At 32.1% G+C, this 27,678-nt stretch overlaps 2 protein-coding genes across 17 annotated transcripts; both read left to right on the forward strand.

Moving 5' to 3' along the window:
* Positions 1-206: 206 nt before the first annotated feature.
* LOC107840186 (BTB/POZ domain-containing protein NPY2) lies at positions 207-7,080 on the forward strand. Of its 16 annotated transcripts, none has more exons than XM_016683956.2 (6): positions 207-408; positions 1,134-1,198; positions 1,986-2,124; positions 3,700-3,769; positions 4,489-5,664; positions 6,173-7,080. In XM_016683956.2, exons 3-6 carry the CDS (start codon positions 2,063-2,065, stop codon positions 6,740-6,742), a joined length of 1,878 nt encoding a protein of 625 aa, XP_016539442.1. In that variant the 5' UTR covers positions 207-408; positions 1,134-1,198; positions 1,986-2,062; the 3' UTR covers positions 6,743-7,080. The 16 variants fall into 16 exon arrangements, with proteins under 16 accessions (XP_016539442.1, XP_016539440.1, XP_016539446.1 ...); XM_016683954.2 differs by having other exon boundaries at positions 233-408; positions 1,129-1,198; XM_016683960.2 differs by lacking the exon at positions 207-408 and adding an exon at positions 438-497.
* Positions 7,081-25,995: 18,915 nt separating this feature from the next.
* Positions 25,996-27,471, forward strand: LOC107840187 (LOB domain-containing protein 37). Its single transcript, XM_016683962.2, has 2 exons — positions 25,996-26,594; positions 26,707-27,471. Exons 1-2 carry the CDS (start codon positions 26,411-26,413, stop codon positions 27,180-27,182), a joined length of 660 nt encoding a protein of 219 aa, XP_016539448.1. The 5' UTR covers positions 25,996-26,410; the 3' UTR covers positions 27,183-27,471.
* The last annotated feature ends 207 nt before the right edge of the window (positions 27,472-27,678 follow it).

Below are 27,678 nucleotides of genomic sequence, written 5' to 3' on the forward strand. Positions count from 1 at the left end.
ATGTGATCCTGCTGCATGATCCTGGAAGATTTTATACAAGTACAAGCACAATGATTATAAACAAGAAAATGTTAAAAAATAGTAATTTTTTTTTTAAAAAAGAATTATTGATAGGATATTTGACAAGTCATTTTTAAGGAAGAAAGGAGTGGTTCCTAGTTAATTACTAGTATTAATAATGGGGTCATGCACAATCTTGATATAGACTTTTGAGATAAACACAACACGTTAACAAGGTGAGGGAGCAAGAAAGCTGAGTGTCAGTGTGGCGTGCATAACATAGCAAATTGGGTGTCTTCATCACTACTACTAACACCTTCACAATCTTGAAAAAAATTAAAAAAAAAAAAGAATAGTGAAAAAAAGTTTTTAAAAAAAAGAAAAGAAGAAGACAAGAACAGGATAAAGGTAAGATAATTAGAAAAAGAAAAAGAGGAAAATAGTCTTAAATTTGAGTTGGCTTCTGCTTTTAATGGTTTGTCCTTTGATAAGAAATGGTAAAAAAGAAATTTTCTGATATCAAAAAGTTGTTTGTGCTGATTCTAGCTAAACTAGTACGCACATACTAGTAAATCTTGGCTTTTTGGACTTTCTTGTTCTGCATTTTCTTTGTAGTTTTACTACAGTACTTTTTTCTTTCTTTCTCCTCAGCTGCTATACACACAACTCATTTTCTTGATGCTCACATTATTATGGTGGCTTTAGTTCTGCTTTGTTGATTTGTGTGCTCTTTTTTCTGTTTCTTGCATGTGGGTTTTTTTAATTTTATCCCAAACTTTCGTGAAAAAATGGTTCTTGAAATGGTATTCTTTTGTTCTACTTTTTGAAGTAAAATTCTTGTGTTTCTACATAGGGGTTTTCATGTAACAAAGGGAGTGGCTTTTGGGTTGTGTCTCTCATATGCAAAGTAAATTTTCTATGATTTTTCATAATTTCTTAACTGGCTAGATTTCTGAGATGATTCTTTTTGTTTCATACAGATTTTGTTCGTTGGTGATGTTTGATTTTGTCCGTTTGAATAATAATGCATTATACAGTAGTATACTAGCTTCTATTTATTCTTGTGATCTTTCTCATTAATTTTTTTTTTTTTTTTTGTTCTTTTTGGCTTTGTAAAAATTATAAAAGATTAGATGCTTGCTGTCTCCCGTTTTGGTGGTGCTTTCAACTGATTCCAAGATGCTGTTTTCCGTTGCAGGTTCTTCAAATCTCTCAACTTTCTATTAAAAAAATATATTATCATATCTTACATTTTTATTTTTATTTTTTAGATTTACATACATGTGATTTCTGGTTGGAAGTTTAGATCTTTTAAAAGAAGACCCCATTTTTAGTTTCTTGTTTCTGTGTGGCCTAGAACTCAAAACTTCCACTTTTATTATATATTAAAAGAGAAAACAATTTGTGGAGGAAACAAGCAAAGAGTAAAGTATATGTGTGTGAAAGAGAAAGAGGAAATAAATAAAGTAGTATTAAAGAAAGAGTAAGAAAGATAGTGGATGGTAGTAGAGTGTGTGTGTGTGTGTGTGTGTGTGTGTGTGTGTGTGTATATAGTCATCACTGGTTTTTGTGAATAGTTTAGTAAAGAGAGTCTGTTGTTTATGTCTCCTGGGCTGAGGAGGAGCTTCCGTGGTCCGTGGGCGTTGCCACCGACCAAGGAAACACTCTCTTTTCTTTAAATTAAACCAACCATTTCTTCTTCTCTTTACATAGCTCCATCTTGCCTTTTGTTTACTTTCAAGATTCGGTCATACTAAGCCATATATCTTACTTATATCTTATATAACCTATCTTTGAGATCCCATTAGTCTTTCCTTCCTCTCTCTTGTAGTTGAGGAAAATTGGTTATATTCAGAAACTTGGTCCCCACATCTGGATTCTTTCATTTTTTTTCCATTTCTGGAGCTATTTGTCCTTGGTTTCAGGTTATGTTTGAGCATTGGGAATATCAGGTTATGAACATACATTACTGTTTGATTTTGCAGTGATTTGTTGAGTAGTAAGGAAGTATATTTTTTTCTCCCAAGTGTCAACAAGAACCAGATCTTTCTAAGTTGTCAAGATGAAGTACATGAAACTTGGATCCAAGCCTGATACCTTTCAGACAGATGGGAACAATGTCAGGTCAGATCTTCTGCTAGTTTTTCTTCTTCTTCTTTTTTTTATATTTTTTTCTAAAAAGAGAGAAAGATTTCTTCTTCCTTGCTGATATGGTCATCCATAGCTGTTTTGTTTTGCAGAATGGTAACTTATCTTCATATCCACAAGAACATTTAGTTAGTGTTTGTCTTTTTATTGTATCTGGTGTTAACTAAATTGGCATTTTATCTAGTGTCAACATCCAGCCCTATCTATTTACTTGTGCTTTGTCCTATATTAGTGTATTGACTTTTGGGTGGGATGGGTTTTGTATGTGCTTTTAGAAAATGGTTTAAGGATTATATCAAGTTTGTTTTCATCCTAATTTGTCTTTCCCCAAAATATTTTCTATGACTTCGTTTTGATTTTACCATTCAATTTTCTATTTTTGGTATTGTTAGGGAGAAGGAACACCGAAATATTGATAAAATTTTAAGAAATTCATCCTTATGTGTATATTTGGGAACAGAAGGGTGTTTTCTAGAGATTGACACCAATTTTTATTGTTGCGAGTCCTTCACCTAACTGAAAATGAGATAGTCAAAATAAAAGTATCCAACCATTCGGAGTTTTCAGTTCCACATTGCCTGCCATATTTGATGGTCCTTCTCGTTGGCTTTGCGGAGCTTATTCATTTAACAACTGAGGCTTGATTTATATTATTCTCTTGTCCTAGTTGTTGATTTCAAAAGCATTATACCGTTCTTTCCTAATAGAGAGTTAACAAGTTAGATTTTGGGAATGGTGGATCGGGAGTTTCAAGTGCTGTCAGTTATAAAATACTCCCTCCGTTTCGGAATAAGTGAAGTGAATTGTTGGGGTATTTATTGGTGTTTCAAAATAAGTTACCCTTATGATTTGACAACCAATTAACTTTTGAAAAAATATTACTAAGGTCAGTTTTTTTTTTTTTTTTTTGGATAAAAATGGAAAGTTATGTTAAATTTATGTCTTTAATGTTTTTTCCTTAATCTGTGCGTCAAAATCCAACAATTCATTTATTATGAAACGGAGGGAGTACTCATCAAACCTATAAAAGATTCATCAGTACTGTGCAGTCATGAAAAGTTTGAACTATTGATTTTTTAGGTTTCAACTTTTAACCCCATAGCTTTCTTATAGTCGTCCGCCCCTGATTTCATTGTGCAAGTTCTAACTGTCAGTATAAACGGCTCATAACGTCAGTGTGGTAATACAAGCACAAACATAGGGTCCCATGTTGTTCTTTCTCATTTTTTTGTCACTCTGGTTTTAGGTATCTAACAATAACTAAGCCAAGAGGATTAAACCTCACCAGTTTTGGTCCAACGACCCATACATGATTGATGACACCTTGTTACTTCATTTTATGTCTTACTTTTATGTAGTATGATTGTAACGCAAAATGAGTTTAGATGGAGAAATATAATGGATTCGTATAGGTGCCCGAACATGTTTCGGATTGAGGCACAGATGTTGGTTTTATAATTTATACCATTGACTTTTAATTACCTATGGCTTTTATCATTGTTATATATAATTTAGACTCTTCTCAGTTCTACTAACAGATTCTTGATGCAGATATGTTGCTTCAGAGTTGGCTTCGGACATTGCAGTTAATGTTGGAGATGTGAAGTTTTATCTGCACAAGGTACAATGGCCGAACGAGTAACAAGTATCCAGAGCTTTCCTCTTTTCTAGTCTTATTTAGAAGTTCCGTCAGCTGGACTTGGGATAATTTAGCATGCAATTTTTCTTGTTTTGCTTTTCCTTTTCAGTGTGTGTTATTAAGTGGAATGACTATACAGTCCCTTCCTGGAGGCGTAACATAGATACTTTGCTTCTGAAGGAGGGAGGGAAGCAGTAGGTCCAAATTTAGTTATGCTTCTATTTAATATTTTCACTTATCTGTTATGCTAAATATGTGTTCTACATTAGCATGGGTAGCTTGCATTTGTTGGTAGTTCATAATAGCTGATAGTTCTTTCTGATTCCATGTAGTTGGTGCTAAGATATTAAAGTTATTATCCAAGTATTTGCTCATTGCCTGTCACAAAAATAAATAAATAAATTCAATGTGTGTGCATGGACCTCGAGTTTAGAGTTCACCTTCACTCAGCAGAGTGGTACTTATTATCGACCTGGACTGATAAGTATCACAGTAACAGTAGCTGTTGTTCAGCACCTGTAAGTGGTGCTATACTGTGTGAATGTTTTTATGATGCTAAACTTTTTAAAAAATAATTGTGTGAAGTGTTTATCATATTTGAAGTATCCTAATCATTGGAAATGTCTTATTTACATACTGGACTTGTTGAATTGGCCATTTTTATACTCCAATTACTTATTCTTTGCTGAAATGCTCTGCAGTTCCCTCTTCTGTCCAAGAGTGCCTCTTTGCAAAAGCTGGTTTCTAATGCAAGTGAAGGGAATTGTGACGAAGTTGACATTCATGACATTCCTGGAGGACCTAGTGCTTTCGAAATATGTGCTAAGTTTTGTTACGGCATGACTGTTACACTGAATGCTTATAATGTCATTTCTGCAAGGTGTGCTGCTGAGTATCTCGGTATGCATGAAAGTATCGAGAAAGGAAACCTTATTTACAAGATTGATGTTTTCCTCAACTCAAGCATTTTCCGGAGTTGGAAAGATTCAATAATAGCTCTTCAAACTACCAAGTCTCAATCACGCTTGTGCGAGGAACTGAAGTTGTTCAGCCACTGCATTGATGCTGTAGCATCCAGGGCTTCAGTTGATGTTTCCAGGGTGGATTGGTCCTATACCTATAATCGTAAAAAGCTTCCAGAGGAGAATGGAAATGATCCTACCTTGAATGGAATTAGAAGCCGCACGGTGCCAAAAGATTGGTGGGTTGAGGACTTATGTGAGCTTGAAGTAGATCTGTTTAAGCGGGTGGTTGTCACCATAAAAAATAAAGGGATTGTTTCTTCTGACGTAATTGGAGAAGCTGCCAAAGCTTATGCATATAGAAGGTTTCCAGGCTTTAATAAAGGTGTCTTCCAATTCAATGATGTCTCCAAATGTCGCCCAATATTGGATACGGTGGTATGGCTATTGCCCTCTGAGAAAGGTAGCGTCTCTTGTAGTTTCTTGTTAAAATTGCTAAAGGCATCAATTTCACTCGACTCTGGAGAGATGGTGAAGGCAGAGCTAGTTAAAAAAATAGGACAACAATTGGAGGAAGCATCTGTGAATGATCTTTTGATTCGAGCAGCAGATGGGGAAGGAACCATATATGATGCCCGTGTTGTCCAGAAAATACTAGAAGTGTTTATGATGAGAGACAAGGACTCTGAACCTCAGCTGGAAGATGGAGATGAAATTCAGGAGGTCCGAAGGCCAGGGATTTTATCAGAAGCTTCAAAACTGATGGTGGCAAAGCTAGTAGATGGGTATCTTACCGAAATTGCAAAAGATCCTAATCTCCCTTTGTCAACATTTGTTGGTTTGGCGGAGATGGTATCAAATTTCCCACGACCCGGTCATGATAGTCTTTATCGCGCAATTGATATGTACCTTAAGGTGAGCGTCCTTTCACTTCTGCATACAGCTGCATAATTGAAATAACTAGCAGATATCTTCCCCTCCAGGCCTCCACGCTTAATAGAATTTTAACATGGACATGTTTACTAAACCACATTTGGAAAAGAATGCCCGCAGATATGCTATCTCAAAATATGTTTCTTTTTGATGTGAAATATAATGTAACATTTGTCAATTCTGAAAATTGTTTGTGGTAGCAGTAATATGCAACTTTTCTCCGTAAAATCTGATTTCTGCGTGTGGAAGGTATAGGCTGGGTATGCTTGAATTCAACACATATACATTATTTCTCAGATTTGGAGGAACATAGGCAGCGTTAATGCTTTTATGATGGTCAGTTTAGTCGTTTTATTATGGAAAGAACTACAACTATCAAAAATGAACTAAGAGGCGGTGCACACAACAAGTTAGTCCTGGGGGTGAAAGTGATGAAGCTGTTGTTAATGAATGCCTTGTATGTACTTATTGAACTCCTGTTTTTGTGTAGGAGCATCCTGGAATCAGCAAGAGTGAGAGGAAGAGAATTTGTAAGCTGATGGACTGCAAGAAGCTCTCCGTAGACGCTTGTGCGCATGCTGTGCAAAATGAGAGGCTTCCCCTTCGCGTTGTTGTACAAGTGCTCTTTTTTGAGCAAGTCAGAGCTAACGCCTCATCTGGGAGCAGTACTCCTGATCTGCCAAAAGCAATTAGGGACCTTAACAGTACTTCATATGGAAGCTCAAGATCTGCAACAACTAATACAGAAGAAGATTGGGATGCTGCAGCCTCTGCAGAAGAACTCAGGGCTTTAAGAGGAGAGCTGAAAGCGTTAAGAATGGGAAATGGAGGAACACATGACAAAGTTAATGGTGGTGACACCAAAAGCCATGCAGACAGGGCTGCCATGAATAAAATGAAAGGATTACTCATGTCGAAGAGGCTCTTCTCTAAAATCTGGTCGAACAAAGGGGGACAAGGGGAGAATAGTGGCTCAGATTCGTCCGAGAGTCTTGGATCTGCAAACTTGGAAGAAGCTAAGTCCACACCTTCAAGAAAAGGAAGGCATTCCGTTTCTTAGTTCTAACAGCTTTTAGGAATGCAATCTTGGTGGCTTATTTTAATTGGTTTTTTTCTTTATAATGATATTAGCATGTCAAAAGACTAGTAATCTTTCTCTGAGGTCTCTAGAAAAGAATGAAGGATATAGTTTGAGAAAAAGGTTTGTAGGATGAAATGAAGCTTTTATTGTATAGAGTTGTCGGTGCGAAATTAGGTGGCTCTACAAATTTTGGTGTGCTAGTATCATATAAAATTTTACAGTGTAATTAGGCTTTTATGCAGTCCAATGTAGCTTTGCACACTGTCACTTCCCCCAGAAAGAAAATATGAATGGCAAAGGTAAGTTTATTTTATGTATGTACATATTTCATATTGTGGGGGTTCAGTAGTAACTTGCCCAGCATGAATCCAATATGAGTTGGAAGGGTGAAAAGGTCTTGCTGGGATTAATAGTACTGTACCAGCATGCATGTAGTGGACTGTATGAAGCGAAAGAAATAAATGTAATTTGAATACTCTACTTACTACATCACCAAGTTAATATAATATGTACTAACTCTATAATGTTGTACTCCCCAGTGACGTAGATTAAAACATGTTATAAGCCCTACAACATATCCCAATTCTCATCTATTGAAGTGCTTCTTGATTCCAATTGGGGCTGCGATCGAATATTTTGACCCAATAAAATAATTTTGGGTCGATAGGTCCCAGTAACCAATTCCTTAATTTAACAGTTTACTGCTAATTTTTCGTATGACATTGTACGGAGACTACTCTCTTCGCTCATCTTTGTTTTTTTTTTTTTGGTTTCCCCTTCCACAGCCGGCAGTTATGAGACTAATCTTCCGTTCCACTGTCAGTGCACTAAGCAGTAGGGAACTGGCCACAGAGTTTTCTCCGGATCGAACTCCCAACCTCTTGCTTACGGGGTGAGGTGCTGAACCACCACACCAACCCTTATGGTTCTTCGATCATCTTTAATATACTTGTCCATCTTTGACTTCACCTCTTAAGAATAAATAAATAGAAGGGTAATTTTACTCTATCAACACTGCTAATTACAAATCATCTAAATGTTGAAAAAACGAATAGTATTTAACAATAGGAATAAATAAACATAAAGTGATAAATTATCTTTTAAATTTATAAAGGATAAGTAAAGTTGGACAACTATTTTCAATGGACAAGATAAGATAGATAGAGGGAGTAAAAATTGTGCAAACTTTTTCTTTAAAGTAAAAATGGAAAAAAATGCGAAAAATACCTATAGTTTGGCGAAATTTACGTGTATTTCACGCACACTGAGCGCGTAAGAAAAAAAAAGTTTGATAAGAGGCAAATATATGCCAGTTAAATACGGTAAAAAAATAGTTTGGGGGTCATAGAACCCCCGCAAAGTTCAGGATGCGTAACTATAAATTTGACCAAGTTCAAGTATTTGTTACACATTTTTTCCCAGAAAAAACACAGATTCAAAATAGAATGTAAGCAAACATGTTTCTTCAGACCAAGTAATTAGTGTTTATTTTTGAGAGAGGCAATAATTTTCACTTTGCTGTAATAACCAATTGTAAATTTCCATGCGACAACGTAAATTGCAAAGCTCACAAGATCTTCATTGGATAACTCTTCATAAATTAAAACAAGAATGACATTTACAAAGTACTAATTAATTAAAAACAACCAGCTAAATTATCTTATCTTATAAATATTGATCACATTAGACGGGATAAATGTTTCTTTGAAATCAGGGCCCGCTTCAAGGCGAAGTCATCGAAGCAAGCGCTTTAAATCTCGATTTTTGGAGGCCTTATTTTTTTTAAAGCATTATAGGTTTGTAGTTCTTTTGGATTCGCCCTGCGTCGGACCCCATTTGGGGGGGAGAACTCCCAGCAGAGTGTTTGTCCATACTCAGGGTCGAACCCTCGACCTCTGGGTAGGTTAAGGCAGCCCCTTTCCGCTGCGCCACCACTGCTGTTGATTTCTTCACAACATTTTAATTTCTCTTAAGCTCAAATAGAAATATCACTTTAGAAATTCAAGATTAAAGTTGACAATCAATATTAAAAAAATAAATTCTTTTAATACTCTCAAATCTAAAAAGAACATCTAATAAATAGAGGTAACTCAGAAAACCATACCTTCTATTTATTATTTTGATTAATGGAGCGAAAAGAATTAAAGCAACGATTACAGTGGAATCGAATAAGTTGAAAGGTAAGATGTATTTCAATCAGATAAAAAGATTTTATTATTTTACGAATGCACATTTTTCTCGATCCTATATAATTGTCCTAGCTGAAAGAAGTTTTTTAAAAATAAATTGTCAAAAATATTACTTAAGCTTAAAAAATATTTCAAGAGATATCAAATGAATTAAGCATATTATTAATTCAAAAGGAATTTTTTCGGATAAATCAATTACAAAACAGTTTTATTTATAATTTTACACCTCAAAAAGCTATAAATATAAATTTATAAAAAAGAAATTCAAAGCCTCATTTTAAAATTTTGCTTTAGGCCATCAATTATGTTGAGCCGCCCAGTTTGAAATTGGCTGATTAGTCAAGCTTAAAACTTTAACTTACTTTGGGAAAAAAAAAAAAAGACAGACAAAACAACGTGCATTAGAGAAATTTTTAAGTGATTTTGGTGGATTAAACCAAGTACATAAAGCCAATTAAAAGTGTTAGAAATTAAACGTATCACCTCTACTAATTGGCTGGCAATATTTAAGTAAATTACCCATGTCTTTATTTTAGGTTTATTAGATAAGGTGAAGTGGCACAAATGGATAAGCTAACCACTATTATTAAACATATACATATAGTCTATTACTGATTTTTTTTTCTTTTTTTCAGGACTACGTGATGGAATTTTATTTTATTTTTGTAAAGAATAAGATGATTCATATGTATTATTGTAGCAACTGTAGTACTTTCTTAGGACTTAAATAACATTTTAGCGTAATTGTGATTATTAGACTGTAACTGCAATCCTAAATATAGCAAGCTTCCTCTCAACCTAACAGTAGTACAGTACCACCTTACATTTGCAATATATGTAGGCTAAATGAATCAGTTTTGAAGTCAATATATTTTCAAACAAAGAAAGTACTAACAGATATAAACTGCTCAATAAAATCAGTGATCACATAATTAAGCAAAAGAGAGAATAATAATAATAATTGAATTGATGGATTGTGCATGTGGCTCTTCCCTTGGAGGTTGTAAAACACCAATTGCCTCTCTACACCAATGGAAGGACACATTTACTTTATGATAATAAGTCCAAAATGTCCTATTATTTGGAATTTTCCATGACCAGCTCAACTTCCTTGAGGTGGTCCAATAATCTACATACTATTTGGAACCCAAATTCCCATTATAACATTTTATTTTATTATAAATGAATCCAAAAAAGAGACAACATATATAAGCCCCATTATTTTAGTTTGGGACTAACTCAACAACTAGTGCCAAACATCCTCCCCCATGGGTTGGAATCCCATTCTCAGCATACATCATTTGTGTATTGGAATTTGCACCCTAAAAAAAAAAAAAAAGATACAAGTTCTCTGTGGAGCCAATGCTAGTAGTAATTCTTATGGATATTATTATTGTGGTCCACATCAGATAAAGTTGCCACCTACCACAGGGTCAGCAACTGTAGCTTACAATGAATCTTCTTCGGTAACTACGTATACCTACCTAATTTTCAATATTATACAATACAATAATAATATACCAAGTATAGATACCTAGTTTGAAATAATAACGTATACGTGATCTTATCTTTATGAAAGAGAGAATTGTGTCCATAAATTTGTTAACATTTTTGGTTAATTTCCTAGAGAAGAATATGAAAATTATATTAGGTTGATAATAAGTACATAAACTTATTAATTAATGATGAATTCTTTCTTACAATGTAAAATACGTTGAGATGTGTGTTCTTTGAAGCACACACAAAAATTAGATGGGTTTAGATGAAGAGGCATAAATAATTAATTCTATTTTTTTATTTTTTTTGAGATTAAGGTGCAATTATTGTCCTTGTTGTGGTATAAAATATGATTCGCTATGATAATTTTTATTTGTATCCGATGTTAACAGTAAAACATATAGGTTTATTATAGTTAAGCGATTTAATAAGGTAAGAGTGCATGTTAATTAACTATGATTAAATGTTAAAATTTCGTAAAGAAATGGATCTTGCGACTGCTTCAACCTCAAATGCTAGCTAGCTCATGAACGGGGAATGACCCAAGATCATTACAGGGAGTTCAACTTTAATTTTTCTCATCCGGCCGATATGAGACTGAACAAATTTTATGTGCAAAGATAAATCATATATCCATGACTAAGATGCAAACAACGAATGCAGGTAAGTTTAAATGTGATACGATATTGAAAGAAAATCATTTAAACCATCGATGGTTATTAGTTAATTCTAACTAGATTATTACTAAGATAATGTATTTTTTTAATATACCCAAAGGACACCATACAAGAAAGGCTGGGAATCTCACAGCTTTTGGCTTGTGATGCATTGTCATTACTCATCGCATATAATTAACAGCTGTTTATAACTACTCAAAATAATTAATTATGTGATCCACATTGGTAATACTGAAGCATTTAACAATACTTTTTTGTAGATTCAGTTCAGACAGGGGTCTTCTATGCATAGTTTAACAACTGGAAAAGGCCACTTTGAGAATTTATCTAATGTGTAAATGATGGATTTATGCTACAATTATTGATCCTTTAAGCTTAAGTTGCATCAGCATTTCTCATAATATAACAAAGCATATAGGAGAGACCAAAGGGATCAGTAGCAGTATTTAAAATAAAACCAATAGTTATATGACCTATAATATTTTTGCAATTGAATTTGAATTTGAGTAATATACGCTGGCAATATATTCGTTTTACACTAATTATGTAATTGAATTATCTGTTAATACTACGAATCATTAACCTGATTGCGTAAAAAAAGATTATATACTATCAAGTATCAACAGAGGCAGAGCTAGAGGGACAAAAGAGATTCATCCATATCCTCTTCACCAACAAATAATGTGTATATATATAAAGTCGACTTTAATTTAATTTTTATATATGCATATAGTAAATGATGAATTCTTTTTAGTGAAAAATTGTGTGTTCGCCATTAAATACCGGTTCGAAAAGCTCAAAAACTTTTTGCAATTTGAAAAGAGAAAAGAGGAAGTGGGGAAGGGCTATTATGAATGGTGTAGTGAAGGATGAGTCATAAGTTGCCATCAATAGATCAGTAGATACATATAAGAAGAGGGGAATCTCACGTTAAAAAAGCAGGCAAATAAATGAGAAGATCTTTACATGTTCTTGAAAGGACAATTGCAACTTTAGCTGACAACTACTTGTCAAATTGGTTTGCCCCTTAGCTTGCTCTCAATCATGTTCATACAATGTAGCTTATCTATTTCCCTTATCATGGGCCAAACTTGATGTATCAGCCACAAGTGTGTGTACTCATTTTTAGATAATCTTTATATAATATATTTCATCTTTCTGCCGAATGTATATTATATCTGATAAGTGGAAAACAACTTATAAGGTTTGAATCATGAAAATCCTTATAATATACAAGGATATAGAAAGAACAAAGGTAGTGACAAAATAGAACACATTTTATCCTTTTTTTAGTGCTTGGCCTCACCAAATTATTTTTTGACCTAAACTATACATACTGATCCTAGATAGGAAGGTCTGGAGACCGAACATTAGGGTAGATGTATGATATCCATTGTTACTTGTTGCTTCTTCGGTTGTGCCCATCTTGCCATTTTGTTCCCTAACTTTTTCTTTATGGCATGTCTTGTTATCTCGTTTTACTTGCTTTATATCTTGTTAGTGTGTAATCATAATTTTTTTTCTTGCAAACATGCTTCGATTGCTTGCCCCCCCTAAAAAAAAAAAATAGTAGGAATAAGATTTGCGTACATACTTCTCTTTCTAAATCACAACTGTGAATATTGAGTACATTGTTGTTATACATAACATAACAAACAAAAGAAATTAAAATAAATTGACAGGGTTTCTTTTAAATCAATTTGGATTACACAATCATCCCACCGGAATTGGGGAAGTCAAAATAAGTTTAGTTAATAGATAGAGTATTAAACCGTCAAAACTTGGGCAAATTACACCAATCACTTTTACTTCCTCCGTTTCAAAATAGTTGGCCATCTTTCTAAAAATATTTGATTCAATTTAATTGTCCCTTTTATGAAATCTAAAGAATATTATTATTTCTTCCAATAATACCACTATCATTAAATGACTAAACAAAATGCATATACTCAAATTTATATTTTCAAAACATAATTAATAAGACTAATGTGGTAATAAACCCCTATAATAATTTTTTTCTTAAGGGGAGTGTTAAGTCAATAAGAGCCTAACTAATTTAAAATGGAGGGAGTACATAATATAAGTTGAGTTGGCAATAATTTGGAAATATTATACCAATTTCGACGAATCATGAACTAGGGAAAGTAAAATGTACGTTATTGGAATCATAGGAATTAAGTGGAGCAAAGGACTCCAGAAAATGTGCATCACACTTCACTTTTATCCATATTCTCTGGTTATACAGATTCAAAGCCTTGCTTAAAATAAATAAATAATTCAAGCCATAGTAATTATAACACGTAGGTGGAGGAGCAGATAAAAAAGAATATAAATTAAGTCCAAAATTCCAAATGTTGTGCACAAGAACCTGGCGTTTCCTTGGGAACATCCACGGTATAAAATCTTAAACATACTATTCACCTTCTTTATTGCTTTGCGAAGCTTCCAGTAAAGAATCGAATTTTGTTACAAAAGTTAGGTCCATTGAACTTGGTGATCTTGTAATGGAATTTGTTTAATTCAGCTTTGATTTACAGAAAATAAATGTGTGTTTGTATTTACTATTTGATTTGAGAAACTATTGTGTTTAGAATTGGGTTATAAAATTGTAATATATAAAATCCGGTAGAAACGTTTTATTTACAGGTAAATTTCATCCATAGTCACTTAACTTTTTATCTATTACGCAAAAGTCACTTTATTTCATTCATTTCATCCATGGTCACCTAACTTTGTATCTATTGCGCAAAAATCACTTTTCTTTCGTTCATTTCATCCTTGGTCATTTAACTTTACTCTGACCATCACAAAAGTCACTATGATCGAATTTTACAATAATTTCATCAGAAAAATCATGTGACAACCTTAATTAGTTCTTAATTTAATTTAAGTAAATATATAATATATTACTCATATCTTGACCTTTTTTATACGTGTACAATCCAATTTTTCCTTATGGATTATTTAATAAAAGAATACCAATTTCTTAATAGATTAGATTATCTAATGAAGACTATTTTTATAAAAAAATTTGATTGATAACTTTATAAAACATTTCATAATATTGCATTCATCTGCCAAAAAGATGCATCGAAAAAGAGTGATAAATAAGATAAATTCTTCAAATACACATAAAATAGAAATACATGTATGATATTATTTTTTAAAGAAAATTATTTTAATTCTTTGAAGATAAAATAACACGCTAAAGATAGTTTTAAAATATATTTTTTTAATTGTTTTATTGAATAAGTATTGTCAAAATTTGTACAAATAATGTTACATTAACGTACGGTTTTGTTAATAAAAGTTATAAAATATAAGTACTTTAATAGATAAAGAAATTATAGGATATCTAATTTTTATATTTATCAATTAAATTAATTAAACAATATGTAATTTATCAGAAATTGAATATTATAATAAAAACTTTTAAGAGAACTAATCGATTAGTCAAACAATTAAAAATACAAAGACAAACTCAATAAATAGAGTATTTTATCATATTATTATGATATACCGAATGTAAAGACTCAACTACAATTAAAAATGTATGAAAGAAAATAATTTTATCAACTACATGTCACAATTTTAGAGGAAGAAATATAATTTTATCAACTACATGCCATAATATTAAAGGGAAAAAATAATTTACTAACACATGTCTCACCTTTAGGGGATTTTAAGAATATATAAGTATATGTTATAAATGTATTTACATTATAGTGAATGACTATCAAGATCTACTTTGATATCTATTAGGATTTGAAGCATCCGTCTTTTACTCAGACTAGGAGTAAATTTCTCCTATAAATAGAGGGGTTTTGTTCATTGCATTTACAATCATATAATCTCTCATCCCTCAAGAGAAGAAAAAACAATTACTCTCTTTATTCTCTCTACTCTTCTTCTTTATTCTTTCTTGTTTTATAACACGTTCTCAGTACTCTTCTTCTTTATTCTTTCTTGTTTTATAACACGTTCTCAGCACGAGACTCTGCCAAACAAGGTGAGATATAAATCTGAAGGATTTCAAGGTTAGTAATTCTAAGGGTTATCTTTCTTTTGCTACTACTAATATAATTATTATTGGATTTGAAAAAAAAATAATTGGTTTGGAACCATTTATATTTTAAATTTATTCCTCAAGAACAATATTATCAAAAAGAATGATAATATATTGGGTTCAAGTCCCATCGATTCATGCCTAAGACGTCTTTATATGGATCAAATATTGAGTTTGAATCTCAATACATCATATTGATGATATTGTGATAGCTAAGGCAAAATAATGGGTGTTTGATAAAAAGTCATGAAATTCGACCCATTGAATATGTTTCATTCCATGAAGTGAATGTGGTAGCAATATATGATAAGTCTGAAATATGACAACTTACTTCATTCTTGAGGTGTATGTGGTAGCAGTGCATAATATGTCTGAAAGAAGACAAGTGATTGAATGCACGAATATACGTGTGGAGAGACAATATGATAATGATCATCAAAAGTGATGAAATTTTCACACGCTTATATGATTATAAGATATGCTAGAGAAATTTTTTTTTCTCTACATCATATGTATACCTCGATTTGCTATATTCTATTCCTGGGGAATGAGAAACTTATTAATGCGAACGGGCACTTGATTGTGATTGTATCACAACTCACCTCCGAAAGAGGTTGAATAATTTTGAAATCTACTTCTGAAATAGTAAATCTGAAATTTATTCATGTAATAGTAAATCTGAAATTTACTAAAAAAAAAATACATGTCATGGTAAACTTGGAGTTTACTAGAATAAAAGTTCATAAATCGATATGAACGATTGTGACATCTCAAAGATGTGCATGTATTGAAGAACTAGAAGATTCTTCAAGAATTGTTTATGTCGTTTGTTCTCATGATAAGTTGGTTGGACCAACTAATATTGGGATTGGATCCCTTCAAATCTGAAAATTATAAAAGGTGAATAAGGACCTGTTCATCTATTATGTGATATGTTAAAAAGATGCATCAATGAGATGATCACATGTACATTCATTGTCAACCTGCAGTTTGACATTCATAAAGTTGCTTAAGAACATAATTTTCAGATTGTGCAATCAAGAAAGTTATTTTGATGATGATGGTTTGGCATTAAATGCCTTCGATAAATAACTAAACCATTATTAATGAGAACAAAACTTCATGTATTGGTCCAAAATATGATATATTGCAATAGCATTTGTATGCATTGGACTAATAAATTATGATTATTTCTTCCCTCTCAATTAGTTCAAGGTCGGGAACCAACTATTCTATCTAATAATTTTGATGTGCGGTATACGATTACTGAATATACCATAATGCATAAAGATGGATTCCTCAAAGAAGTAGAGGATGTATGTTAGTTTTCCTAACATAAGGCGGAGATTATAAGCGCTATGAAATATGTTAGAAATTATCACCATATCCTCATCCAAAAGATAATTCAAGTCAAATGCTGAAAGCATCACATATTAAGCACAAGTACTCTTATTTTGTGTTCCTAAAGGACAAAGTCTATGCATTCGTGAAGCGTGATAGACTGATCGGTTCCAAATGAAATAGTCCTTGAAAAATAAAGAGCAAATAATCATAATAAGAAGGCAATGAGCTCTTGAAAAGCCTACGACTTACCACTTCATGAAACCATATGAGAGGTTCATGTACCTGAAAACAATGAAGTAATGAGATCTCAAAATGTTATGTCGCATTGTGAACCGATACAAAATGATATATCATCAATATCTTTGACACAATATTGGTACAATATTGTGAAAAATTACGAGGATTTGAATTCTACGTTTATTTAAGCATGCTGACGTAGAGACATTTATCAAGTGACATGAACGGATGCATTTTGGTAAGCTTAAAACTTATTTGATTTGCAGTCCAGACACTTGAAGATGTCACTCATGAAATGTTGAATATTGTCATTTGAAAAAACTTATGTGAAAACTTTTAAGGATTCAAACTGCTTGAAGCATATAAAAGTTTCTAGGAAATTTATTTATAATCCTTATATTGTATAAACTTATTGCTTGAACATAATTGAAACTCTTGGAGTGTTTTCAAAGCAACAGATTATTTGCTGAAATTTGAAATATATCGAATTGGATTGGTTATGAAGTACCATATCTTAGTGCAATTGATGCACTCACGTACCTTGCAAATACTATAAGGCCTATAGCCTTTTCAGTCAATTTGTTAGCAAGGTATGTTTCTGCTCCTACTCTGAGACATCAAAAGGGGATAAAACACATGAGCTTGTTTTATTCTAAAGATTGCAGTCCCGATCTTATTGGTCATGCTGATGTTGGGTACTTATCTGATCCGCATAAAGCTCGGTCTCAAATAGGCTATGTATTCATATGTGGTGGTGCTGCCATATCTTGGAGATATACAAAACAGTCTATCATAGCCACTTCATCGAATCATGCTGAGATAATAGCTATTCATGAAGCAAGCCGAGAATATATATGGTTGAGGTCCATGATACATCTCATTCGAGAAAAATATAGTGTGAAATATGGCAATCTACCCACAATTTTATACAGAGATAATTTAGCATACATAGCACATCTTAAGGAAAGATTCATAAATAGAGATAGAACGAAACACATTTTGCCAAAGCTTTTCTACATACATGAGCTACAAAAGAATGATGATATTAACGTGCAATAGATTCGTTCAACTGACAAAGTGACTGATTTATTCACCAAATCTTCTTCGATTTCAACTTTCAAGAAGATGCTGCACAAGATCGAGAAGCAAAGGTCAAGGATGTTCTCATTAGGGGGAGTTAATACGCGCTGTACTCTTTTTCCCTTACGAGGTTTTGTCTCACTGAATTTTCCTTGTAAGGTTTTTAATGAGGCAGCCGAAATACGTATTATTAGAGATGTGTACTCTTTTTCCTTCACTAGATTTTTTTTCCTACTGGGTTTTTTCTAGTAAGATTTTAACGAGGTACATTATAAATGTATTTACATTATAGTGAATGTCTATCAAGATCTATCAAGATCTACTTTGATATCTATTAGGATTTGAAGCATCCGTATTTTACTCATACTAGGAGTAAATTTTTCCTATAAATAGAAGGATTTTGTTCATTGTATTTATAATCATATAATCTCTCATCCCTCAAGAGAAGAAATAACAATTATTCTCTCTATTCTCTCTACTCTTCTTCTTTATTCTTTCTTGTTTTATAACAGTATAATTTTATTTCATAAAAATATCAACCAAATTATTTTTATGAAAATAGTCTTCTTTAGGTAATTTAATCTATCAAGAAATTAGTATTCTTTCATTAAATAATCCATAAAAAAACTGGGTTGTGCACTATAAAAACGGTCAAGATATGAGTAATGTATTATATATTCACTTAAATTAAAATTAAGAACTAATTAAGGTTCAAGACTAAAAAAATATGAAAAAACGACCACAAAAATCGACCATAAGTGATCGTTTTTTTTTTCAAAAGCGACCACATGTGGTTGCTTTTATAGTTTTAAAAATCAAAATAATTATTTCAATAATTTTTATATTAATTATAATTTATTTTAAAAATAAAACAATAACAAAACCGACCACAAGTTGTTGAATTAAAAAAAAAATTGAAAAATACTTTTAGAACCGACCACTTGTGGTTGGTTTTGAAAAATTCTTTTTTATTTTATTTTAAACAAAATCGACCACTAGTGGTCGGTTTTTAATTATTTTTTTTTAAATACTTTTAAAAAGTTTTTTATTTAAAAAAATGTAAATAATTAAAAAAACAACAACCACTTGTGGTCGGTTTTTAATTAAAATAAAAAAATAATTTTAAAACAATTACGTTGAACATAATCTTTATGTGTAATCAATAATTATATGTATCTAATCAAATATATATATATATATATATATATATATATATATATATATATTAGTTTCATTAAAAATAATTATATATATAATGTAATATATATGTCATTTTTTGAAATTATACTGATCACACGTAGTCGATAATCAGTATAATAATAATAAAAATCAATTATTCTTAAATTTTTTGAATAAAATACACTTAAAAATATATCAAATAAAATAAACAAATTACACTAAACATAATCTTTATCTTTTACTTATGTTTCAATATATAAAATAAATATTTTCTTTCGTGTATACGTAATGAGGTTAAACATGCATAATCTTTGTATAATGAATATGTGTGTGTATATATATATATATATATATATATAATACCGTTGAGATAATGATATTATGTTACTATTTCAGTCATAATAATGTAATATATAACCGATAATTCATCAGAATATAATGAACGTGTTCTATTATAATGTAATATACTTGTGGATGTGATATATATATACACATCAAGAGTTCATATATATAAATATCTTTATATGTGTGTGTGTATATATATATATATATATATATCATGTAGTGATCGATTGATGAACGATATAGTCAAAACCTAGTATATTAAGCTAATCAGATATAATTAATCGATCACTCAGCTGAGTATGTATAAGAAACACATCACATTATATTATTGGATAATATACTTGTGTACGTATGTAATATATATAGTACTATTTAGAATTTGATATAGTCGATAGTGTGTATATGTGTGTATGTATGTATGTATAAATATATATATATATATATATAGTGTATACATATTATACAGTGAAGGTATATTAATGACATAAGATAATGTAATCTATAATTCATCTGAGTATTTGTGAAATGCGTTATATTATTGTGGGGTTGTAAAATCGTGTATGTGATGTTTATAGTACGTATGTGAAAACTGATAGACAATTGAATATATGTATATATACGTATATCTCGTGTAGTGACGTATGTAGTAATTGAAAGCTCGATAACTGAATCTATATATCAAAATAGTTTGAATGATATATCATACTATTGAGGAAGTAGATATACTATTTTGGGCCAATGTAGACACGCGTATGTTGTTGAAGTTGTAATAACGTAAGAGTAGTATTACGAGGTGTATATATATATATATATATATATATATATATATATATATATATATATATATAATATTGTATTTAAAAGCTAATTAACCAAAAAATTATCGTAATTTGCAAAATTCATTGATATTATTATACGATTGAGGAAATATACTACTCGTGTTAATGTGTTGATAAAATAACTACTTATCTGATTTATATATATACGAATTATATTAAATTAATTGGATGTTGTCTCCGTCCCATACACAGTGTATGTACTATGTATATATATATACGAATTGTTTTAAATTAATTGAATGTTGTTATAGATATTATAGAATTTATTAAAATTTTAATTTGTTAAAAAATAATTTTAATTTATTAACTTATTTTTGTCATTTATTAATTGTAATTTGTTAAAGTTTAATTTCAAAAATATATTTTTTAAAATATTGCGAAAACTGACTACATGTGGTCGGTTTTTGTAATATTTTTAAAAAATTGTTTTTGAATAACCCGACCCGACCCGTAATAAACAATTATAACACAAAAAATACATCCAAAACCCTCATTCCACTCGTCCTACAACAGCAAGAACACCAATTCCCCTCATTTCACCCAAAATTCATCATTTCACCATTATTTCTCCATTGTTCTTTCTCTTTCAAGGAAGTTTTTACTCAGCTTCTTGGATTGTTTTTGGGTTTAATCAAATTTTCAAGATACTATTCTATCCTAAGTTTCAATTTTGGGCAAGGTAACAATTAAATACAACTTATTAACTAAATTTAGCTTATTTTAGTATCCACAAACTCGTTTTTCAATATCTAGAAATGTTAAAGGTCTACATACAAATATCTTAGTGTTAATTTTGTCAATTGGTTGTGGTTTGAGTTCTAGAGTTTGGATATTTATTTCATTTAGCTAGATTTTAGCTAATTTTTGGAATTTGAGATTGAATTAGCTAATTTTAGGCTTGTTCCAACATTAATTTGATTTTGAATTACATAAATTTTGGTTAGTCTTGACACTTGTTTCTCCATTTTACTCAATAATTGTTTAATTTTTTGGGGGAAAATCTTATTCCTATTCCTTTACTAAATTATTGTAATAATTTAAGCGAAAAATTATTCTTCGTAACAATTTTACTATTTGACAGATTTTGAATCCGGTATAAGGATTGCTTTGCTAATTTTTTCAGTGACCGCTTATCTTTCACTTTAATTTAGGTCAAGCAAAGGTAAGTTGTTAGCTTCTGGTTATTGTTCATATTGAAGTCTAGTGAAACCGTGTGTGACCTTGTTCTATTCACTAGCATTGTTGTTATCTTCTTGTTATTGTTCATATTAAAGTCTAGTGAAGCCATGTATGGCCTTGTTCAATTCACTACCATTGTTCTTGACGTCTTGTTGTTGCTTATTTTGAATGTGATTTGTTTAATTTGGTGACTTAGTTGGTTGAAAATGGTTAAGTATAGGGACTTTAAATTAGATTTTTTTGTTTTGAATGTAGCTTGATAGGTGACTTAGTTAGTTGAAAATGGTTAAGTGTAGGAACTTTAAAGAGGATTTGTTTGTTTTGAATGTGGGTTGGTAGATGACTTAGTTGGTTGAAAATGGTTAAGTGTAGGGACTTTAAAGGGGATTTTTTATTTTGAATGTGGTTTGGTAGGTGACTTAGTTGCTTGAAAATGGTTAAGTGTAGGGACTTTAAAGGGGATTTATTTGTTTTGAATGTGGTTTGGTAGGTGACTTAGTTGGTTGAAAATGGTTAAGTGTGAGGACTTTAAAGTGGATTTTTTTGTTTTGAATGTGGTTTGACAGGTGACTTAGTTGGTTGAAAATAGTTAAGTATAGGGACTTTAAAGGAATTTTTTTTGTTTTGAATGTGGTTTGGTAGGTGACTTAGTTGGTTGAAAATGGTTAAGTATAGGGACTTTAAAGAAAATTTTTTTATTTTAAATATGGTTTGGTAGGTGACTTAGTTGGTTAAAAATGGTTAAGTGTGAGGACTTTAAAGGAGATTTATTTATTTTGAATGTGGTTTGGTAGGTGACTTAGTTGGTTGAAAATGATTAAGTGTAGCGACTTTAAAGGGGATTTTTTTGTTTTGAATGTGGTTTGTTAGATGACTTAGTTGGTTGAAAATGGTTAAGTGTGAGAACTTTAAAGGGGATTTATTTGTTTTGAATGTGGTTTGGTAGGTGACTTAGTTGGTTGAAAATGGTTAAGTGTAGGGACTTTAAAGGAATTTTTTTTGTTTTGAATGTGGTTTGGTTGGTGACTTAGTTGGTTGAAAATGGTTAAGTGTGAGGACTTTAAAGTGAATTTTTTTATTTTGAATGTGGTTTGGTAGATGACTTAGTTGGTTGAAAATGGTTAAGTGTAGGAATTTTAAAGGATTTCTTTTTGTTTTGAATGCGGTTTGGTTGGTGACTTAATTGAATTTTTGTGACTTGATCTAATTAGTTGAATCTGATTGATTACGTAGATGGAACCTGATTATAGCTGGATATATCAATGGAACAATGATAATAGAATGGGTATTAGGGAGAAATTTATTGAAGGTGTAAAAAGACACTTGATGTTTGGACACGTTTTGGGGCTATTCGTTGTCTTTGTGTTAGATGTGATGGTATAAATCTTGTAAGTGAAGAAGTTGTAAAGAAACATCTTTATAGAAAGGGGTTTCAAGAGGACTTTTTAAGATAGTGTGGTATTCATGGTGATGTTGCGCAAAATAACTTTGTTATTGGAGAAAGAGTAAGTCTGCAGGGCATAATAAATATCAAGATACTAGGATGACAGAAATAGTGCACGATGCTTTTGGGATGCAACACAGGGGCGACTTTAGGAAAAATGTCGAAGATGTTCCTTATAGCGAAGCGGGTAAATTTTATGAACAATTGCATGCTGCTAGTCATCCTTTGTTTGATGGGTGTTCGCACTCTCGTTTGTCCGTTGTTGTTAGATTATTAAGTATTAAATTGACTGGAATATTGCTGGAGGAGGAATGGAATCAATGATAGACCTAATTAAAGAGTTAGTTGACCCCGGCTTGAAGGTTCCTGATTCTTTCTATAAGGGGAAAAGATTGGTATCAAAGTTAGGTCTCTCCTCGGTTAGAATTGATTGTTGTGAAAATGGTTGCATGTTATACTTTAAGGAAGATGCTAACCTAAATTCCTGTAAGTTTTGTCAACACCCTCGATATAAGCGTGGTTCTAGTGAAAATTAAATTGCTATTAAGGCGATGCATTAATTACCTCTAATACCAAGGTTGAAGAGGTTTTATGCTTCAAACAGCTCAGCTCCTCGTACAAGATGACACAATGAAAATAGAAGGCCCACTGGTGTTATATGCCATCCATCTGATGGAGAGGCTTGGAAGCATTTTGATGCAACTTATCCAGATTTTGCAGCTGAGCCACGAAACATTCGTTTGGGATTATGTGCGGATGGATTCTCTCCTTTTTTCAGTTGGTGCTGCGCCATATTCATGTTGGCCTGTATTTATCACTCATTATAATCTTCCTCTTGAAATATTGATGACTAGTCCCTATATATTTTTGAATTGTATTGTTCCTGGCCCGCGTAATCCAACAAGCGAAATAGATGTCTACTTGTAACCTTTGATCGATGAACTTCAAATTTTATGGCATGAGGGGGTTGAAACTTGGGACATCTCTCTTAAACAGAATTTCAATCTGAGTGTATATCTAATGTGGACTGTTAATAATTTTTTCGTTTATGGAATGTTGTCTAGGTGGATGACAGCCAGAAAACTGGTTTGTCCATACTACATGGAGAAAACAAAGTCTTTCACATTAAGACATGACAGAAAAAATTCATGGTTTGATTGTCATTGTTGTTTCTTGCCACCTGATCATGAATTTAGGAGACTTAAGAATGCATTCAGAAGGAATAGAAGGGAATATGATGGTCCACCTCCAAGGTTGTCTGGCCATGACATCTGGGAATAATTCAGGATTTGCCTAAGACCAGCGAAGAACCATTGCACAGACTTGATGGACATGGTGTTTCGCATAACTGGACGAAGCAGAGTATATTTTGGGAGTTAGAATATTGACCAAATAATTTACTTAGAAATAATGATGATGTCATGCATACTGCGAAGAACTACTTTGACAACCTGTTCAACACAGTTATGGATGCACCGACAAAACAAAGGATAATCCTAAGACCAGACTTGACTTATCAAAATATTGCAAACGCAGCGAATTACACTTACAGGAGGGGCCCAATGACAATATTCTTAAACCCAAGGCTAGTTTTACATTCAAGTTGGATCAAAAGCATCAAATATGCGAGTGGGTTCAAATTTTGAAGATGCCCGATGAATATGCCTCAAATTTGAGAAAGATGGTTGATATGGCACTGGAAATATTGCATGAAATGAAAAGCCATGATTGTCATGTTTTCATGGAACAATTACTTCCAATTGTTTTTATGATTTACCTGAAAACATATGAAAACCAATAACAGAGATTAGTTTGTTCTTTAAAGACTTATGTGCCATCACATTAAAAGAAGAAAATCTGGTGCGAATGAAAAGTAATATGAAAACATATTTTTGATTCGCTTCGAGGGTCTTTAAAAAGATTAAAAAAATAAATCTTGAGACTACTCCTTAATTTTACATTTTGTATTTTATTTTTGTTTTGATTATTTTAATCCGTCGGCGTAACATTTCATGCGCAACGAGGAAGGTCTTGCAATTAATCCTAAACCTCTATATACTAGTTCAACAATATTAATTATGTTTGAGATGACAAAAAAACTTGATTGCAAAAAAAGTGTACAAAGTCAAAGAAGGGTACATATGTAAACAGACATTTCTTTAATAGAAATTATGTAGGATATATTATTTCTTATACATCAAATCAAATAATGCATATGAAACAATACATATACATGCATAACTAATATAAGTATTACTAACCCACTTTATTTTGTATTGTTCTTATACACAAACAACCCCTTATTGAATAAGAATAAAGGTGGAAACTTGTAAAGTGAGGATGACTAATAAAGTGGACCGAAAATACTAAAAAAATATTAGGAATGTATTTGAACACTTTTCCTTATTTAATTGAAAATTTTAAATGGAAGTAAAAAAGGTAATTTTTTTTTTTTTTTAGAAAAAAAGAAGATTATTCAAAGTGAGTCAACTATCAAAGAAAAAATATACTCCGTTTCATTTTATCTATCATTATTTTCTTTTTGATTCATTTAAAAAAGAATGTCATTTTTTTTTATTTGATAACTATTTAATAACATCATTCTATTTTATCGTTATTGAATCTTACTTGAGAAGAAAAAAGACAGTTAGTAAATATTAAAGTGACAGCTAGTAAATATTAAAGTAACTTTAAAAGAAATAATTTTATAATATGATAATTTATTTCTTAAATTTTGTATCTTATCAAATAATGACACGTAAAATTGTAAGTGGAGAAGAAAATATGCTCGCACTCGTCGACGTCGTTGCTTTGGTAAGTGGAGCGAAGGAAAGCAAGTTGAGTAAAACGAGGGGAGGGTCTCCCATACAATGGGCGGAGAAAAGTAAAAAGATTCCCCAACTGCTGCGTACTGTTTCCACTACAATCCAACTTTCTCTCCCTCCCCACCTATTCGCGGAGACACGGAGCCGTTCTTGTAACCCAATACTTTTGGAACCCCCACTCCCCAATAATACTTTATTCCCCCTTCCCACTCAGCCCTTATGTAATGTCCACTCATTTTGTTCAAAAGCCACTCATTATTCTTAACCCAACCCCCTCCCCCCTTTTTTTTATAACCATCCCGCGTGGATTAGCTTTTACACATTTCAACAAAATTTATGAAATAGTATCTGATATTTTTCGTTATCAACAGGTATCGGGTAACTTTATTCATTAAAGAATTACTTAGTATGTTTTTTATTTATAATAAGATTTGAACTCGTAATCTCAGCTTCTTAAGTTACTTCATTTACGCCTAATCATAGTTAGTTTCTTAATCATGGTTACTTCCCCTCACTTCATCCAATAAACCTCCACATTTCTCCACATCCCTTACCCCACGTTCCTTTCATCACTATATATCCCTCTCCCTTTCCCACTCCCTTCTACTTTCAACTCTCTTTCATCACTTCCCTTCTAAATACAATATTCTTCATTTCCTTTCTTCCAGGCCATTAAGCGTGATATTCTAAGTTTTGTTCATTCATAACTAATAACTCGAAGAAGTTTAGGTGTACGTTTTCCCATCATGAGTTGCAACGGCTGTCGAATTCTCCGGAAAGGTTGCAATGAGAATTGCATACTCAGACAAAGTTTACAGGGCATTGAAAACCCTCATGCTCAAGCTAATGCCACTGTATTTGTAGCCAAATTCTTCGGCCGTGCTGGCCTCATGTCTTTCCTCTCCTCCGTCCCGGAATCTCAACGACCAGGTACTACTTACTACTGATAATGCATTAAGTCATGCAAATAAAATTACGAGCGTGTGACGATTTGAATATAAGAAATTATACTCATGAGGAGTTTTGTTTTGCGTACCTGCAGCTTTATTTCAGTCGCTGTTGTTTGAAGCGTGTGGAAGGACGGTGAATCCGGTGCACGGTGCGGTAGGATTACTGTGGACGAGTAACTGGCACGTGTGCCAGTCGGCAGTAGAAACGGTGCTTAAAGGAGGCGTATTACGGCCGTTGCCGGAGTTTTCAGGTGTAGCAACTTCTCCAGCGGAGTTTTATTCAGCTTCCGAAGCAAACGACGTTGATCTGTTTAGATCGCAAAGCTCCAACTTCAAATCTAAGAGGAAAGTTATGGATGAGATAGCGGAAGATCTAGATCTCGGATTATCGCCAAGGACGATGGTGGCTGCCGGCGGTAAACTGAGCCGGCGAACGGAGAAACGAAGGGCGGCGACGCCTTCACTGAATTCAGATGAATCTGATACGACGACGTTGGAGAGTGGTTTTATGTATCAGCAAAATCCACAACAAGGAAATGAAACGAAGCTTCTTAGATTGTTCTTTTGAAGATTGATTCAGCTTTTGCTATGGCCTACTTACAAGTTACCAGCTATTACTGATTAACTGAAGCTGAGCTTTGCCCTTTTTGTTATTAAAAGTGTTACTATGTTAAAGTTAAACTTAGTTTAGTGATAAGTCTTTTTTGGTAACTTAAGGAATTGAAATGCTTCCATGGCAATGGATTTCTCTATAATGAAATTTTGTGGGAAAGATGAGAGTTGCCTCTTTTCTTTTTTCTACTTTTTGTTCCAAGTCACTGATTATTGTGACTGGTAATAAAAGTCAAATTTTCACATTTCCCGTAGTTTTACTCACTCCTTTTCAGTTTCCTTCGCAACTACCTTAAATCTTTTTAATGATGTGTTTTGAAAGTTTAAGTTTGATTATTATTAATTTAAGTGATTATTTAATAGTAAAAATAATATGTGAAAGAAGTAATAAAATTCTTTTAAAGTATGATAATGAATAAGTATAGGAATGAAGTAAAAAATAAAATGGACGA

The sequence above is a fragment of the Capsicum annuum genome, chromosome 8 (genome assembly GCF_002878395.1).
Source record: "Capsicum annuum cultivar UCD-10X-F1 chromosome 8, UCD10Xv1.1, whole genome shotgun sequence".
Taxonomy (NCBI): domain Eukaryota; kingdom Viridiplantae; phylum Streptophyta; class Magnoliopsida; order Solanales; family Solanaceae; genus Capsicum; species Capsicum annuum.